Source organism: Etheostoma spectabile, chromosome 12 (assembly GCF_008692095.1).
Source record: "Etheostoma spectabile isolate EspeVRDwgs_2016 chromosome 12, UIUC_Espe_1.0, whole genome shotgun sequence".
In the NCBI taxonomy this organism is placed as follows: domain Eukaryota; kingdom Metazoa; phylum Chordata; class Actinopteri; order Perciformes; family Percidae; genus Etheostoma; species Etheostoma spectabile.
This window is the reverse complement of record NC_045744.1, coordinates 24,716,998-24,732,431: the sequence shown is the minus strand read 5'-3', so window position 1 is coordinate 24,732,431 and position 15,434 is coordinate 24,716,998. Positions and strand designations below refer to the sequence as shown.

The 15,434-nt window shown below is 45.0% G+C and overlaps 1 protein-coding gene and 1 long non-coding RNA gene across 2 annotated transcripts in view; one reads left to right on the top strand and one right to left on the bottom strand.

The window, feature by feature from the left end:
* Positions 1-12,973, bottom strand: part of LOC116699608 (uncharacterized) — a 23,899-nt gene extending 10,926 nt beyond the window's left edge. Inside the window, exons 1-2 of the long non-coding RNA XR_004334464.1 lie at positions 12,472-12,973; positions 12,252-12,257 (exon numbers count right to left, since the gene is read on the bottom strand). This is a non-coding gene — a long non-coding RNA (uncharacterized LOC116699608). The remainder of the gene's footprint in view (positions 1-12,251; positions 12,258-12,471) is intronic.
* On the top strand, positions 1,772-15,434 carry tmem71 (transmembrane protein 71). Its single transcript, XM_032532268.1, has 10 exons — positions 1,772-1,853; positions 3,965-4,019; positions 5,571-5,616; positions 6,002-6,211; positions 7,498-7,757; positions 9,258-9,446; positions 11,522-11,588; positions 12,000-12,061; positions 12,393-12,442; positions 14,843-15,434. Exons 2-10 carry the CDS (start codon positions 3,989-3,991, stop codon positions 14,864-14,866), a joined length of 939 nt encoding a protein of 312 aa, XP_032388159.1. The 5' UTR covers positions 1,772-1,853; positions 3,965-3,988; the 3' UTR covers positions 14,867-15,434.

Sequence of the window (15,434 nt, the reverse complement as noted above, 5' to 3'; positions counted from 1 at the left end):
GACACTCCAGGGGTGTGTGTGTGTGTGTGCGTGCGTGCGTGCGTGTGTGTGTGCGCGTGTCTTTTCTGCTGAAGGTGAAATGGTTTGATCCATCTTTCTGTTTCCTGCTACGCATTTTCCTCCAACATCAGCAGCTCCAACAGACTGCTGCTACTGCTGCAAAGGATGCTGGGAAACGAGGAGTGGGAAGGGTCCAATGTGAGGGGGGGAATGATTATTTACATGGAGTCTGGTGGAGATATGCTGCTCTATACACACTAAAAGTAGTGATTATTTACATGGAGTCTGGTGGAGATATGCTGCTCTATACACACTAAAAGTAGTGATTATTTACATGGAGTCTGGTGGAGATATGCAGCTCTATACACACTAAAAGTAGTGATTATTTACATGGAGTCTGGTGGAGATATGCAGCTCTATACACGCTAAAAGTAGTGATTATTTACATGGAGTCTGGTGGAGATATGCTGCTCTATACACGCTAAAAGTAGTGATTATTTACATGGAGTCTGGTGGAGATATGCTGCTCTATACACGCTAAAAGTAGTGATTATTTACATGGAGTCTGGTGGAGATATGCTGCTCTATACACGCTAAAGTAGTGATTATTTACATGGAGTCTGGTGAGATATGCTGCTCTATACACGCTAAAAGTAGTGATTATTTACATGGAGTCTGGTGGAGATATGCTGCTCTATACACGCTAAAAGTAGTGATTATTTACATGGAGTCTGGTGGAGATATGCTGCTCTATACACGCTAAAAGTAGTGATTATTTACATGGAGTCTGGTGGAGATATGCTGCTCTATACACGCTAAAAGTAGTGATTATTTACATGGAGTCTGGTGGAGATATGCTGCTCTATACACGCTAAAAGTAGTGATTATTTACATGGAGTCTGGTGGAGATATGTTGCTCTATACGCTCTGTCCAGCAGGGCTTTAGACCGTTAGTAGTGTTTGAAACCGGAGGAGCTTTTTTCAGTTGTAACAGGGGAAGCGCCCCCCCCCCCCCGCCCTCCTCCATTCACTGTAACACACAGTCTCTGTTTGCTGCCTAGTGACATCCGGTGACCCAGTTATCTTTTATTCAACACAACAACACAACGGTGTCGAGGGTTTGACGGATCTGCAACCAGAGAACACGCTTGAGCCTTTGAACGGATTTTGAAAATATACTTATTTGCTTCTCCAATTTGGGAAATTGGGTAGACTGGAAGATAACTTTGGGTATTTTGCACTGACTATCTGTTATTGGGGTTGTTGAAAGTTTGTATTCATTCTATTATCGGCCTAAATAAACAGTATCGGTCCCTATTTTTCACCCTGGGGATCCAGGCGGGTTAGAGGTGATCCAGCATAGTGATACCAGAAACAGTTGAGGAAAGCACAAAGATATCTGTGTAACTGGGTCCTCTCCCCCCCCCCCGAGTACAGGCTGTCTCCCCCCCCCCCCCCCCGAGGTACAGGCTGTCTCCCCCCCCCCCCCCCCCCCGGTACAGGCTGTCTCCCCCCCCCCCCCCCCCCCCCCCCGAGGTACAGGCTGTCTTCCCCCCATCTTGTTTCCCGTGCACGTGAAGTCCCAGGAAACCACACGTGACTTTAGGTCTCCAGTCGGTCCCGCTGAGGCTGCAGAGGTCGGTCGGAGGGAGAGTTCCCCCCAGCAGACGCAGAGTTAACAGGAAACAAGAGCTCAGACTCACAGACTCCTCTGGTTGTCCTCTTTCCTGTCTCTCTGTCTCTCTGTCTCTCTGTCTTTCTTTCTCTTGCAGTTCTTCCTGCTGCTGCAGGATGTGAAAGAACCACAACACGACTAGAACTGAAATAACTGAAAAGACCCCACGAGTTTAAAGGTACGACTCAACCCTCATGTTGTCCTCATGTTGTCCTCATGTTGTCCTCATGTTGTCCTCATGTTGCCCTCATGTTGCTCATGTTGTCTCATGTTCTTCATTTGTCTCAGTGCCTCAGTTGCCCTCAGTCGCCTTGTTGCCCATGTTGTCCATGTTGTCTTCATGTTGCCCTCATGTTGCCTCAGTTGTCCTCATGTTGTCTTCATGTTTGCCCTCATGTTGTCCTCATGTTGTCCTCATGTTGTCTCATGTTGTCTTCGTTGCCCTCATGTTGTCCTTGTGTTGTCTTCATGTTGCCCTCATGTTGTCCTCATGTTGTCCTCATGTCGTCCTCATGTTGTCCTCATGTTGCCCTCATGTTGTCCTCATGTTGCCCTCATGTTGTCCTCATGTGCCCTCATGTTTTCCCTCATGTTGTCTTCATGTTGCCCTCATGTTGTCCTCATGTTGTCCTCATGTTGCCATCATGTTGTCCTCATATTGTCCTAATGTTGCCCTCATGTTGTCCTCATGTTGTCTTCAAGTTGTCTTCATGTTGTCCTCATGTTGTTGTCATGTTGTCCTCATGTTGCCTTCATGTTGTCCTCATGTTGTCCTCATGTTGTCCTCATGTTGCCCCCATGTTGTCCTCATGTTGTCTTCATGTTGTCCTCATGTTGTCTTCATGTTGTCCTCATGTTGTCCTCATGTTGTCTTCATGTTGTCCTCATGTTGTCCTCATGTTGCCATCATGTTGTCCTCATATTGTCCTAATGTTGCCCTCATGTTGTCCTCATGTTGTCTTCAAGTTGTCCTCATGTTGTCCTCATGTTGTTGCATGTTGTCCTCATGTTTTCTTCATGTTGTTGTCATTTTGGCTTCATGTTGTCTTCATGTTGTCCTCATGTTTGTCTTCATGTTGTCTTCATGTTGCCCTCATGTTGTCCTCATGTTGTCCTCATGTTGCCCTCATGTTGCCTCATGTTGCCCTCATGTTGTCCTCATGTTGCCTTCATGTGTCCTCATGTTGTCTCATGTTGTCCTCATGTTGTCTCATGTTTGTCCCATGTTGTCCTCATGTTGTCCTTCATGTTGTCCTCATGTTGTCCTCATGTTGTCCTATGTTGTCCTCATGTTGTCCTCATGTTTCTTCATGTTGTCCCCATGTTGTCCTCATGTTGTTGTTGTCCATGTTGTCCTCATGTTTCCTCGTGTCCTCATGTTGTCCTCATGTTGTCCTCAGTTTGCTTCATGTTGTCCTTATGTTGCCCTCATGTGTCCTCATGTGTCCTCATGTTGTCCTCATGTTGTCCTCATGTTGCCCTCATGTTGTCCTCATGTTGCCTCATGTTGTCCTCATGTTGTCCTCATGTGTCCTCATGTTGTCCCTCATGTTGTCCTCATGTTGTCCTCATGTTGTCCCCCATGTTGTCCTATATCAATGTTGTTTTTAATTCCCCAAAATAACATGATTGATTCCAACGCTCTTTGCCAAGTACAAATCTCTACTTTCATTAATTTTGGGTCTTATTCTATTTTATAGCATTGTAAAACAAAGTGAAGTGTTGTTGAAATAGTGTTGAGTAAAAGTTGACATATTCCAGTCTGATGTAGAAAAACGGGTCATTTTGACCCGAGGACAACGTGAGGGTTTAAAATGTAGCAGGGCCACAGTTTTGTCCCATTGACCTATTTTTGGGTGGTTTGTGTCTGCTCGTGTTGTGTGATATTAACAGTCTATGGTAGGAACCAGTGATGGACAAATGAAACCAAAAGTAGGTCAATGGGACAGTGACTAGTGGGACTAGTGATGTCCAACTGAAGCTTGGTGAACCAGTGTCTTCATGTTCTGAGCCCACTAGATGGCGCTCTCTGTTGGTTGTGAATACACTGAACTGCATCGCCCTAGGCCTTCCTCTTAAAACCAAGACCGCCATCCAGTGGGCTCAGAACATGAAGACACTGGTTACCAAGCTTCAGTTGTCCATCACTAGAAGGAACCAATGGGCCGCTGTTCTGTCCCATTGACCTGGTCCTGCTCTGGTCCTGCTCTGGTCCTGCTCTGGTCCTGCTCTGGTCCTGCTCTGGTCCTGCTCTGGTGTGTTGACTGTGGTGTCGGGTTTCTTTCACAGATCAACGAAAGACTTCAGACAAACATGGCTCTGTTCTTCTCCGGAGCCGTTACAAGTACGTCTCTCTGTCCGTCTCCTCTCTGTGTCTCTCTGTCTGTCTGTCTGTCTGTCTTTCTCTCGCTTTCTGTCTCTATGTCTCTCTCTCTCTCTGTTTCTCTGTCTGTCTCTCTCTCTCTCTGTCTGTCTGTTTCTCTCTTTCTGTCTCTGTCTGTCTGTCTGTCTGTCTGTCTTTCTCTGTCTGTCTCCTCTCTGTTTCTCTCTGTCTGTCTCTCTCTGTCTGTTCTCTCTGTTTCTCTCTGTCTGTCTGTCTGTCTGTCTGTCTTTCTCTCGCTTTCTGTCTCTATGTCTCTCTCTCTCTGTTTCTCTTTCTGTCTCTCTCTCTCTCTCTGTCTGTCTGTCTTTATTTCTCTGTCTGTCTTTATTTCTCTGTCTGTCTGTCTCTCTGTCTGTCTCTCTGTCACATCTGCATCAGTACATTTTGTCGTTGGCAGGGCAGTTTTATTTGTGTAGCACAGGGCATTTCAAAGTGCTTTACATAAAACATTAAAGAGCAGTTAAACATATATACAAGTACGTCTCTCCCTTTCATGTCTTCTGCTGTCCTATCAAAATAAAAGCTTAGAATGGCCAAAAAAATCATCTTTTAAAACAAAGTAGAGACTCGTGCTTCTTGTTGCTGCTGTGCGGACTCTGAACCGACCAAAACATTTGATGGATTAGATCTGCGTCCCGTCTCATTCCTGCAGAGTCTTTCCATCAGGGTCCTGTCAGCGTAGGGGAAGTGGTTTCCCGGACCGAGCTGAGGAACGCTCTCTGGTCCTCTGGCTGATAAACGCCAAGTGGTCTTTCTTTAGAAACAGACCTGGTTCATAAGGGTGTGTGGAGAGACCCCCCCTCCTCTACAGCTGGGAGGCCGGGGTACTTAAAGCCGCTTCCACATCTGCTGTATTCAACTGGTTTCGAGTCCGGACTCAAAACCGTTTTTCTATGGTCTCGGTCTTGTCTCGGTCTCACTAGTATTTGGACTCGGACTTGTCTCGGTCTCGCTAGTATTTGGACTCGGACTTGTCTCGGTCTCGCTAGTATTTGGACTCGGACTTGTCTCGGTCTCGCTAGTATTTGGACTCGGACTTGTCTCGGTCTCGCTAGTATTTGGACTCGGACTTGTCTCGGTCTCGCTAGTATTTGGACTCTGACTTGTCTCGGTCTCGGCCGCTGGTCTTGCCCAATGTGGCTTCTGGTCTGGACCGAGTCCAGGTGTCTTTATCATGTTGATAATAATATTGGAGGGAAAGGGAAACCCAGAATGATTGTCTTGATACTGTCATGCATGAGACCTTTATTCTGTCCTGGACTCGGTCTTGACTCGGACTAGAACCTCTTTATATTATTTATTAATTTAAGGGGAATTCAAAAAGGTAAAAAAAGGAAAACAAACGATGGAAAATTTCACATTTCAAGATGTTTTTACCTTTTTTAAGTTCTACGCGTGCAACATCTTTCCAGAAGTCAACCGGTAATCATTTAAAATAATCACGATTTCATTATCGAGCAACATAATTGTGATTATGTTTTTTTTTTGTTTTTTTATGTGTCTGTTGTTCAGGTTCTCCAATAAAACGAAGGCTGCGGGCCAGTCACTCCTGTCAGAGGTAGAAGGTCTGCTATTGGCCGGCTGAGGGGGGGGGGGGGGGGGGGGGGGGGGGGGGGGGGGGGGGGGGGGGGGGGGGGGGGGGGGGGGTTAAATACAGTGGATCAGACATGGCTACAGCCCCCCCCCCCCCCCCCCCCCGGCTAAAGTTGATTAAAAAATGAATGCCTTAAATCCAAAAAATGAGGAAAATCCAACCTTTAAGGACACCAGTTTTCTATGTGAATGGATAATGTTTCATAAATAATAAATGATAAATGTTCTTTATTTTCTTATGGAAGAAATAGGGGGGTGTATTCAAAATCCGTTCCCATATGTAACCCTTCGAAGTTCCCTTGGTGTCCTAATGCCGTGTCTGGTGTCCCCCCCCCCCCCCCCCCCCCCAGCCTGGACCTGTCCCTCCTGTCCCCCGACTCCTCGTACGTCTGCTACCCGGCGGCGGACGGCGGTGACCCGTGCTCCTGCCGGCGCTCGCCGCGCCTCCTCACCAACGGCTACTACAGCGTCACCGAGGACAGCTTCACCTGGGACGAGGACGGCAACGTGTCCCTCACGCCCTGCAAGACCACCGTGTCCTACAAGGAGAACGCCGTCAGGTCAGAGCAGACACGATGAACCGGATGGATGGAGGGGGGTGGGGGGGGGGTAAACATGACATTTCTTAAGGTGGATTTTTTGAGGGTGTCCGGTTTCATCTGCTAATGCTAAGCTAAGGTTAGCGAACAGCTGTTTATTCAGAGTGAAATTACTTTAAAGTAGATTTTTTCTGAACTGAATAAGGTTTGGCTCATTGGAGTTATTCTGTTTTTGTCTCTTAACTGTTAGACACACACACACACACACACACACATAGTCACACACATAGTCACACACACACACACACACACACACATAGTCACACACACACACACACACACACACACACACACACACACACACACACAGTCACACAGACACACACACATACATACACACACACACACACACACACACACACACACACACACATATACACACACAGTCTCACACACACACACGCACTCACACAGTCACACACACACAGCTACACAGACAACACACACAGTCACACACACACACACACACGTCACACACACACACACACACAGACACAGTCACACAAGCACAGACACACACAAACAGTCACACAGACAGACACACAACACACACATAGTCCACACACACACACAATCTCACACACACACACCACACACACACAGTCACACAGACAGACACACACACACACATAGTCACACACACACGTACAATCTCACACACACACACACACACACACACACACACACACACACACACACACACATAGTCTCACACCACACACACACAACATAGTCTCACACACACACACACACACATAGTCCTCACACGCACAGACACACACACACACACATAGTCTCACACGCACAGACACACACACACCACACACACACACACACACACAACATAGTCTCACACGCACAGACACACACACATACACACACACACACACACACACACACACCCTGTCTTTACAGCGATGAGGTCATCTTCAGAGCGAGCCGTTGAGCTCATGTCGAGCATTTTAAATTCTTCCCGTGTGACGCCCGCCATGTTTCGCCATCCAGACCGTGATGTCATCTGTCACGGTTGCTAGGAGACCCGCGTGTTATTGAACGCCTCATCATCGACATTAGGAGAGTTTCTTTGTTCTGATGCAAAACGGACGATGCAACCTGAGAAAAGTGGATTTTGAGGGTCAAAGCTCCATAGACCTCCATTCATCCTGCACTCGGCCGTGAGCGCCCTCTAGTGGAACTGCAACCCGGAAGTTATTCGGCTGATTTCCTGTTTGTTCTTCTTCTCTCAGGGTATTCCGGCGGCGGCGGCGGCCTCGCGGCTCTCTGGCCCGCCTGCTGAGCGACGTGACGGAGAGCTGCCAGTCCTGGCTGGACCAGAAGGTCTTCGGGGGCGTGTTCAGGACGGGACACAACCAGAACCGCGATCGGGACCGTGGCCAGGACAGGGACCGGGATTGGACCGGGACGGGCCGGGAAAGCCCCGCCCCCCCGGACGAGTCCTCGTGGCTCAGCAGCACCGAGCTGGACGACGGTCGCAGCTTCGCCTACGGTGCGCAAGTCTTCTGAGATGAGATCTTGTTTAAAGGGCCAGCGCACTCAAATTACACCACGATTCATTCTGTCCTGCAGAAACTTTCTTAATTTAAAATATCTGCAAAGTCTCATCTGTGATTGGCCGACTCATAACGGCCGACAATTAGGTTTTTTGGCGGCGCCCTCTAGTGGACGTAGTAGTTCTGACGGGAGCAAAGCAGGAAGTAAAGGAGTGAGGGAGTATAAGAGCGCCAAATCTCCTGGTAGTGAATTTACCAAGGGGGGTCAGCCTCTCCTCTCTAAGCGTAGCTCCCATGGCGCCATTTTAATGCTAACAAGCCATCACCTGCCGTTAGCATCCCATTGACTCCCATTCATTTTGGCTCCACTTTGACAGCTAATAACTTCACATCTGAAGCGTTTAAAGACTCTATTTGTTTGTTGTTTATTTCTAAAGAAACACAACAATGTATAAAAGGCTCCGTTAGATTGTAGTCCGTAGCAGACGTTTTTATGGAAATAGGCTAAGGATTGTGTTATAACTACGCAAGTTACTGTTGCATAGTGGAGGAATTACCGTATTGTCAGGAGAAGCTCGCAGACAGTTTGGACTCCATCAGCTGTTTAGTTTAATTACTAATGTTAACTAGCATGTTAGTTAGCAGTAATTAGCCTGTACCTATGTTAATGTTAACTAGCATGTTAGTTAGCAGTAATTAGCCTGTGCCTATGTTTTTGTTAACTAGCATGTTAGTTAGCAGTATTTAGCCTGTGTTTATGTTAATGTTAACTAGCATGTTAGTTAGCAGTAATTAGCCTGTGTTTATGTTAATGTTAACTAGCATGTTAGTTAGCAGTAATTAGCCTGTGTTTATGTTAATGTTAACTAGCATGTTAGTTAGCAGTAATTAGCCTGTGTTTATGTTAATGTTAACTAGCATGTTAGTTAGCAGTAATTAGCCTGTGTTTATGTTAATGTTAACTAGCATGTTAGTTAGCAGTAATTAGCCTGTGTCTATGTTAATATTAACTAGCATGTTAGTTAGCAGTATATAGCCTGTGACTATGTTAATGTTAACTAGCATGTTAGTTAGCAGTAATTAGCCTGTGTCTATGTTAATGTTAACTAGCATGTTAGTTAGCAGTATATAGCCTGTGCCTATGTTAATATTAACTAGCATGTTAGTTAGCTGTAATTAGCCTGTACCTATGTTAATATTAACTAGCATGTTAGTTAGCAGTAATTAGCCTGTGTCTATGTTAATGTTAACTAGCATGTTAGTTAGCAGTATATAGCCTGTGCCTATGTTAATATTAACTAGCATGTTAGTTAGCTGTAATTAGCCTGTACCTATGTTAATATTAACTAGCATGTTAGTTAGCAGTAATTAGCCTGTGTCTATGTTAATGTTAACTAGCATGTTAGTTAGCAGTATATAGCCAGTGCCTATGTTAATATTAACTAGCATGTTAGTTAGCAAATACCGAAATATAAATGTATGTTTCTCTCTTTCAGACCACACTGAGATCCCGCCCCCTCCCGACAAAGTGGCCCCGCCACCGACGCTCCTCATCCAGGAGGAGATTTGTTCTGAGATCTGTCAATCAAAGGAGCGGTTCACCCAATCGCTGGGCGGCCTCTCTGAAGTCCCGCCTCCATCACCCTTCTACACCAACAGCTGCCAGACCTCACCTGAGCCCACAGGTGAGCTGCTGCACCTTTAATCGGTTAGAAAGGATCTAGTGTACACCAGAAATTATCCAAAAGGTACTTTTTGCGCACCAGAGTATCTTGTTGACACTAGAAAATATCCAGACAGTATCTTGTGTACACTAGAAAGTATCTTGTGTTCACCAGAAAGTATCTTGTGTACACCAGAAAGTATCTTGTGTACACCAGAAAGTATCTTGTGTACACCAGAAAGTATCTCGGGTACACCAGAAAGTATTGTGTGTACAATAGAAAGTATTGTGTGTACACCAGAAAGTATCTTGTGTACACCAGAAAGTATCATGTGTACACCAGAAAGTATCTTGTGTTCACCAGAAAGTATCTTGTGTTCACCAGAAAGTATCTTGTGTACACCAGAAAGTATTGTGTGTACACCAGAAAGTATTGTGTGTACACCAGAAAGTATCTTGTATACACCAGAAAGTATTTTGCGTACACCAGAAAGTATCTTGGGTACACTAGAAAGTATCTTGGGTACACTAGAAAGTATCTTGGGTACACTAGAAAGTATCTTGGGTACACTAGAAAGTATCTTGGGTACACTAGAAAGTATTTTGCGTACACCAGAAAGTATTTTGCGTACACCAGAAAGTATCTTGCGTACACTAGAAAGTATCGTGTGTACACTAGAAAGTATCGTGTGTACACCAGAAAGTATCGTGTGTACACCAGAAAGTATCGTGTGTACACCAGAAAGTATCGTGTGTACACCATAAAGTATCGTGTGTACACCAGAAAATATCTTGGATGCACCAGAAAGTATTGTGGGTACACCAGAAAGTATTGTGTGTACAACAGAAAGTATCTTGTGTTCACCAGAAAGTATCGCGGGTACACCAGAAAGTATTGTGGGTACACCAGAAAGTATTGTGTGTACAACAGAAAGTATCTTGTGTTCACCAGAAAGTATCGCGGGTACACCAGAAAGTATTGTGTGTACAACAGAAAGTATCTTGTGTTCACCAGAAAGTATTGTGTGTACACCAGAAAGTATCTTGCGTACACCAGAAAGTATCTTGCGTACACCAGAAAGTATCTTGCGTTCACCAGAAAGTATCTTGCGTTCATCAGAAAGTATTGTGTGTTCACCAGAAAGTATCTTGTGTACACCAGAAAGTATCGTGTGTACACCAGAAAGTATCTTGTGTACACCAGAAAGTATATTGTGTACAATAGAAAGTATCTTGTGTACAATAGAAAGTATTGTGTGTACACCAGAAAGTATCTTGGATGCACCAGAAAGTATCTTGGATGCACCAGAAAGTATCTTGTGTACAATAGAAAGTATCTTGTGTACAATAGAAAGTATCTTGTGTACAATAGAAAGTATCTTGTGTACAATAGAAAGTATCTTGTGTACAATAGAAAGTATCTTGTGTACACCAGAAAGTATCTTGTGTACACCAGAAAGTATCTTGTGTACAATAGAAAGTATCTTGTGTACACCAGAAAGTATCTTGTGTACAATAGAAAGTATCTTGTGTACACCAGAAAGTATCTTGTGTTCACCAGAAAGTATCTTGTGTACACCAGAAAGTATCTTGTGTACAATAGAAAGTATCTTGTGTACAATAGAAAGTATCTTGTGTACAACAGAATTATCTTGTTTACATCAGAGAGTATCTTGTTTACATCAGAGAGTATCTTGTGTACATCAGAGAGTATCTTGTGTACATCAGAGAGTATCTTGTGTACAATAGAAAGTATCTTGTGTACAATAGAAAGTATCTTGTGTACAACAGAATTATCTTGTTTACATCAGAGAGTATCTTGTTTACATCAGAGAGTATCTTGTTTACATCAGAGAGTATCTTGTTTACATCAGAGAGTATCTTGTGTACATCAGAGAGTATCTTGTGTACATCAGAGAGTATCTTGTGTGTCCTGTCCCTTTAGAGGCTCCGTAGTGTCGGATGTTCGTTTGCTTGTTGCCCGAAGGTGGTGGTGGTGGTGTTGTTGTTGTTGTTGTTGTTTGAACACCAGAAAGTATATGTATTTATAACATCTGTTCTCTCTCTGTTTGACATGTTTCTGTGTTTGTGCTCCAGGGTTAACGATGAAGAGTCTTCTCCTTTTCATCTTCGCCATCTTCATCTTCACCGCTCTATACTCGGGGTAAAACTCTCATTTGTTATTTCCAAATAAAAGGAAATGAGAAAAGGAGTTCCCCCCCCCCCCCCCCTGCTGGAGATCAGATATAATGCAGCTTTAAGGAGTCCCCCCCCCTGGCGTGCTGCGAGATCCCCCCGAGATATTAATGCAGCTTTAAGGAGTCCCCCCCTGCTGGAGACAGATATAATGCAGCTTTAAGGAGTCCCCCCTGCTGGAGACCAGATATATGCAGCTTTAAGGAGTCCCCCCCCCTGCAGGAGATCAGATATAATGCAGCTTTAAGGATCCCCCCCCCCCCTGCTGGAGACCAGATATATGCAGCTTTAAGGAGTCCCCCCCCCCCCTGCTGGAGACCAGATATAATGCAGCTTTAAGGAGTAGACCCTGAAGTGTTTTGACCCTTTCCTCCTGCAGGAGTCTCTTGTGGAGCGCCAGCGTCACGTCCATCGTGTTCGTGACGATCTCGACGTGTATGCGTAAGTATTTTATGTTTCTGTCGGTCAAACATAACGGACCTCAGGGTTTCCCCTCGGTTTGTGGAAGACGGTTTAGGGGTCTTTCCTCAAGAAATTGTGATATTTTTAAGTAAAAGAAATGTGTAAATTAACATAAATTTTTACCAATATGATTGGAAAAGTTAGAGCACTAAATACAAAAATTACACACAAAAAGCTTAAAAACTAAACTTGCTAAAGAACTATTCAACTCAATTTTTTTATATTTATATAGCGACAAATCACAACAGATGAGACAGAATGGCAATATACGTAATAATAATAATAATAAACTTGTTTTTTTCTCTTTCAGTTCTGACCAAGTCGGGCCCGATGGGCGCGTGGAGGAGGGCAAAGACGGAGGTGAGTCAAAATTAAACAAGTTTCTTGACCAAAGCAGCCGAGAGCGTCTTCTGTTGCTATAACAACAGCTGTTGCTGCAGTATCCTAGTGAGCTATGTGGATTGGTGCTAACGTTAGATAAACAAAGTGGTGGAGCGAGCTAGAGAAACAACAGAGAGAGAGAGAGAGGAGAGAGAGAGAGGTGGGGTGCTAACGTTAGATAAACAAAAGTGGGTGGAGTGAGCGAGGAGAAACAACAGAGAGAGAGAGGAGAGAGAGAGAGGGGTGCTAACGTTAGATAAAAAAGTGGTGGAGCAAGCTAGAGAAACAACAGAAGAGAGAGAGAGAGGGGGTGCTAACGTTAGATAAACAAAGTGGTGGAGTGAGCTAGAGAAACAACAGAGAGAGAGAGAGAGAGAGGGGTGCTAACGTTAGATAAACAAAGTGGTGGAGGCAAGCTAGAGAAACAACAGAGAGAGAGAGAGAGAGGGTTGCTAACGGTTAGATAAACAAAGTGGTGGAGTGAGCTAGAGAAAGAAACAGAGAGAGAGAGAGAGGTGCTAACGTTAGATAAACAAAGTGGTGGAGCGAGCTAGAGAAACAACAGAGAGAGAGAGAGAGAGTAATGAGAGAGGAGGTGAGCTACGTAGATAAACAAAGTGGTGGAGGGACTAGAGAACAACAGAGAGCAGAGAGAAATGGAGAGGAGGGGTGCAACGTGATAAACAAGTGGGAGAGCAGAGAGAAAAGAGAGAGAGAGGAGAGAGAGAGAGGAGGGGTGCTACGTTAGATAAACAAAGTGGTGGAGCAAGCTAGAGAAACAACAGAGAGAGAGAGAGAGAGGGGGTGCTAACGTTAGATAAACAAAGTGGTGGAGTGAGCTAGAGAAACAACAGAGAGAGAGAGAGAGAGGGGTGCTAACGTTAGATAAACAAAGTGGTGGAGCAAGCTAGAGAAACAACAGAGAGAGAGAGAGAGAGGGTTGCTAACGTTAGATAAACAAAGTGGTGGAGTGAGCTAGAGAAACAACAGAGAGAGAGAGAGAGAGGGGTGCTAACGTTAGATAAACAAAGTGGTGGAGCAAGCTAGAGAAACAACAGAGAGAGAGAGAGAGGAGAGGGGTGCTAACGTTAGATAAACAAAGTGGTGGAGTGAGCTAGAGAAAGAACAGGAGAGAGAGAGGTGCTAACGTTAGATAAACAAGTGTGGAGTGAGCTAGAGAAAGAACAGAGAGAGAGAGAGAGGAGGTGCTAACGTTAGATAAACAAAGTGGTGGAGCGAGCTAGAGAAGCAACAAGAGAGAGAGAGAGAGAGAGGTGCTAACGTTAGATAAACAAAGTGGTGGAGCGAGCTAGAGAAGCAACAGAGAGAGAGAGAGAGAGAGGTGCTAACGTTAGATAAACAAAGTGGTGGAGCGAGCTAGAGAAAGAACAGAGAGAGAGAAGAGAGAGAGATGTGCTAACGTTAGATAAACAAAGTGGTGGAGCGAGCTAGAGAAAGAACAGAGAGAGAGAGAGGTGCTAACGTTAGATAAACAAAGTGGTGGAGCGAGCTAGAGAAAGAACAGAGAGAGAGAGAGAGAGAGGTGCTAACGTTAGATAAACAAAGTGGTGGAGCGAGCTAGAGAAAGAACAGAGAGAGAGAGAGAGAGAGGTGCTAACGTTAGATAAACAAAGTGGTGGAGCGAGCTAGAGAAAGAACAGAGAGAGAGAGAGAGGTGCTAACGTTAGATAAACAAAGTGGTGGAGCGAGCTAGAGAAAGAACAGAGAGAGAGAGAGAGAGGTGCTAACGTTAGATAAACAAAGTGGTGGAGCGAGCTAGAGAAGAACAGAGAGAGAGAGAGAGGTGCTAACGTTAGATAAACAAAGTGGTGGAGCGAGCTAGAGAAGCAAACAGAGAGAGAGAGAGAAGAGGTGCTAACGTTAGATAAACAAAGTGGTGGAGCGAGCTAGAGAAAGAACAGAGAGAGAGAGAGAGGTGCTAACGTTAGATAAACAAAGTGGTGGAGCGAGCTAGAGAAACAACAGAGAGAGAGAGAGAGAGGTGCTAACGTTAGATAAACAAAGTGGTGGAGCGAGCTAGAGAAGCAACAGAGAGAGAGAGAGAGAGAGAGGTGCTAACGTTAGATAAACAAAGTGGTGGAGCGAGCTAGAGAAAGAACAGAGAGAGAGAGAGAGAGAGAGAGACAGAGAGAGAGAGAGAGAGGTGCTAACGTTAGAGCACCCGTCATATCGTCTAACTCGCTGTGCTCCAACTCCATTTTGTCTTGTTGTTATGGAGACGACAGGTCAGGTCTACTCCGCTTGTCATTGGCTTGTTTTTTTTCCAAAACATTTTTAGTTTTTCAACTCCAATAAGACGCTCCAGGCGGCCTAGCGTTAGCTTAGCATAACTGACCGCGCGGGGTTCTTCTCTTTCAGGACATCACATCGAGAAACGAGTGAGAGCGGCGACGGCGTCCAGACGTCCGCGGTGTGAATTCTGGGAGAGAGACAACGGTAGAAATATCTCAACAACTGTTTTCATGCAAGGAGCCCCGGAGAACGTCTGCAGCGACTCCCGTCTGACGCTTCGACCGCACATGGAAAACCTTCTGAACGTAAATCTATCTTTAAGCATCCAGACGGATGTCGGGAGACGGCGTAACGTACGACACGCCGGTTCCTACGCCGTTATCGGCGTGGTATCTAGACGCATACTTAATTTTAGCGTGTATATCAACGCCGCGTTGACTTGCGTTACTTTGCGATAGCGTGTGAATTGACGCCGTTGCGAGGAAAACGAAAGGGCGAAAATCTGCGTAGGGATCGGCGTCGTGGATTAAAGTCGACACATTTTCAACATTTTAACTGTAAATCCGAAGCTAAAACGGCGGCAAAATCAGGATGTTGATGTACCGTCGTGTTGTCTACCCATCAACCGGCAACTTTTAGTGTTTTGGGTCGAAATGAAAAGAAATCAATGACAAAAAAAAATCAATAATACAAAATCTTCATTAAAAAAAAAAAAAGT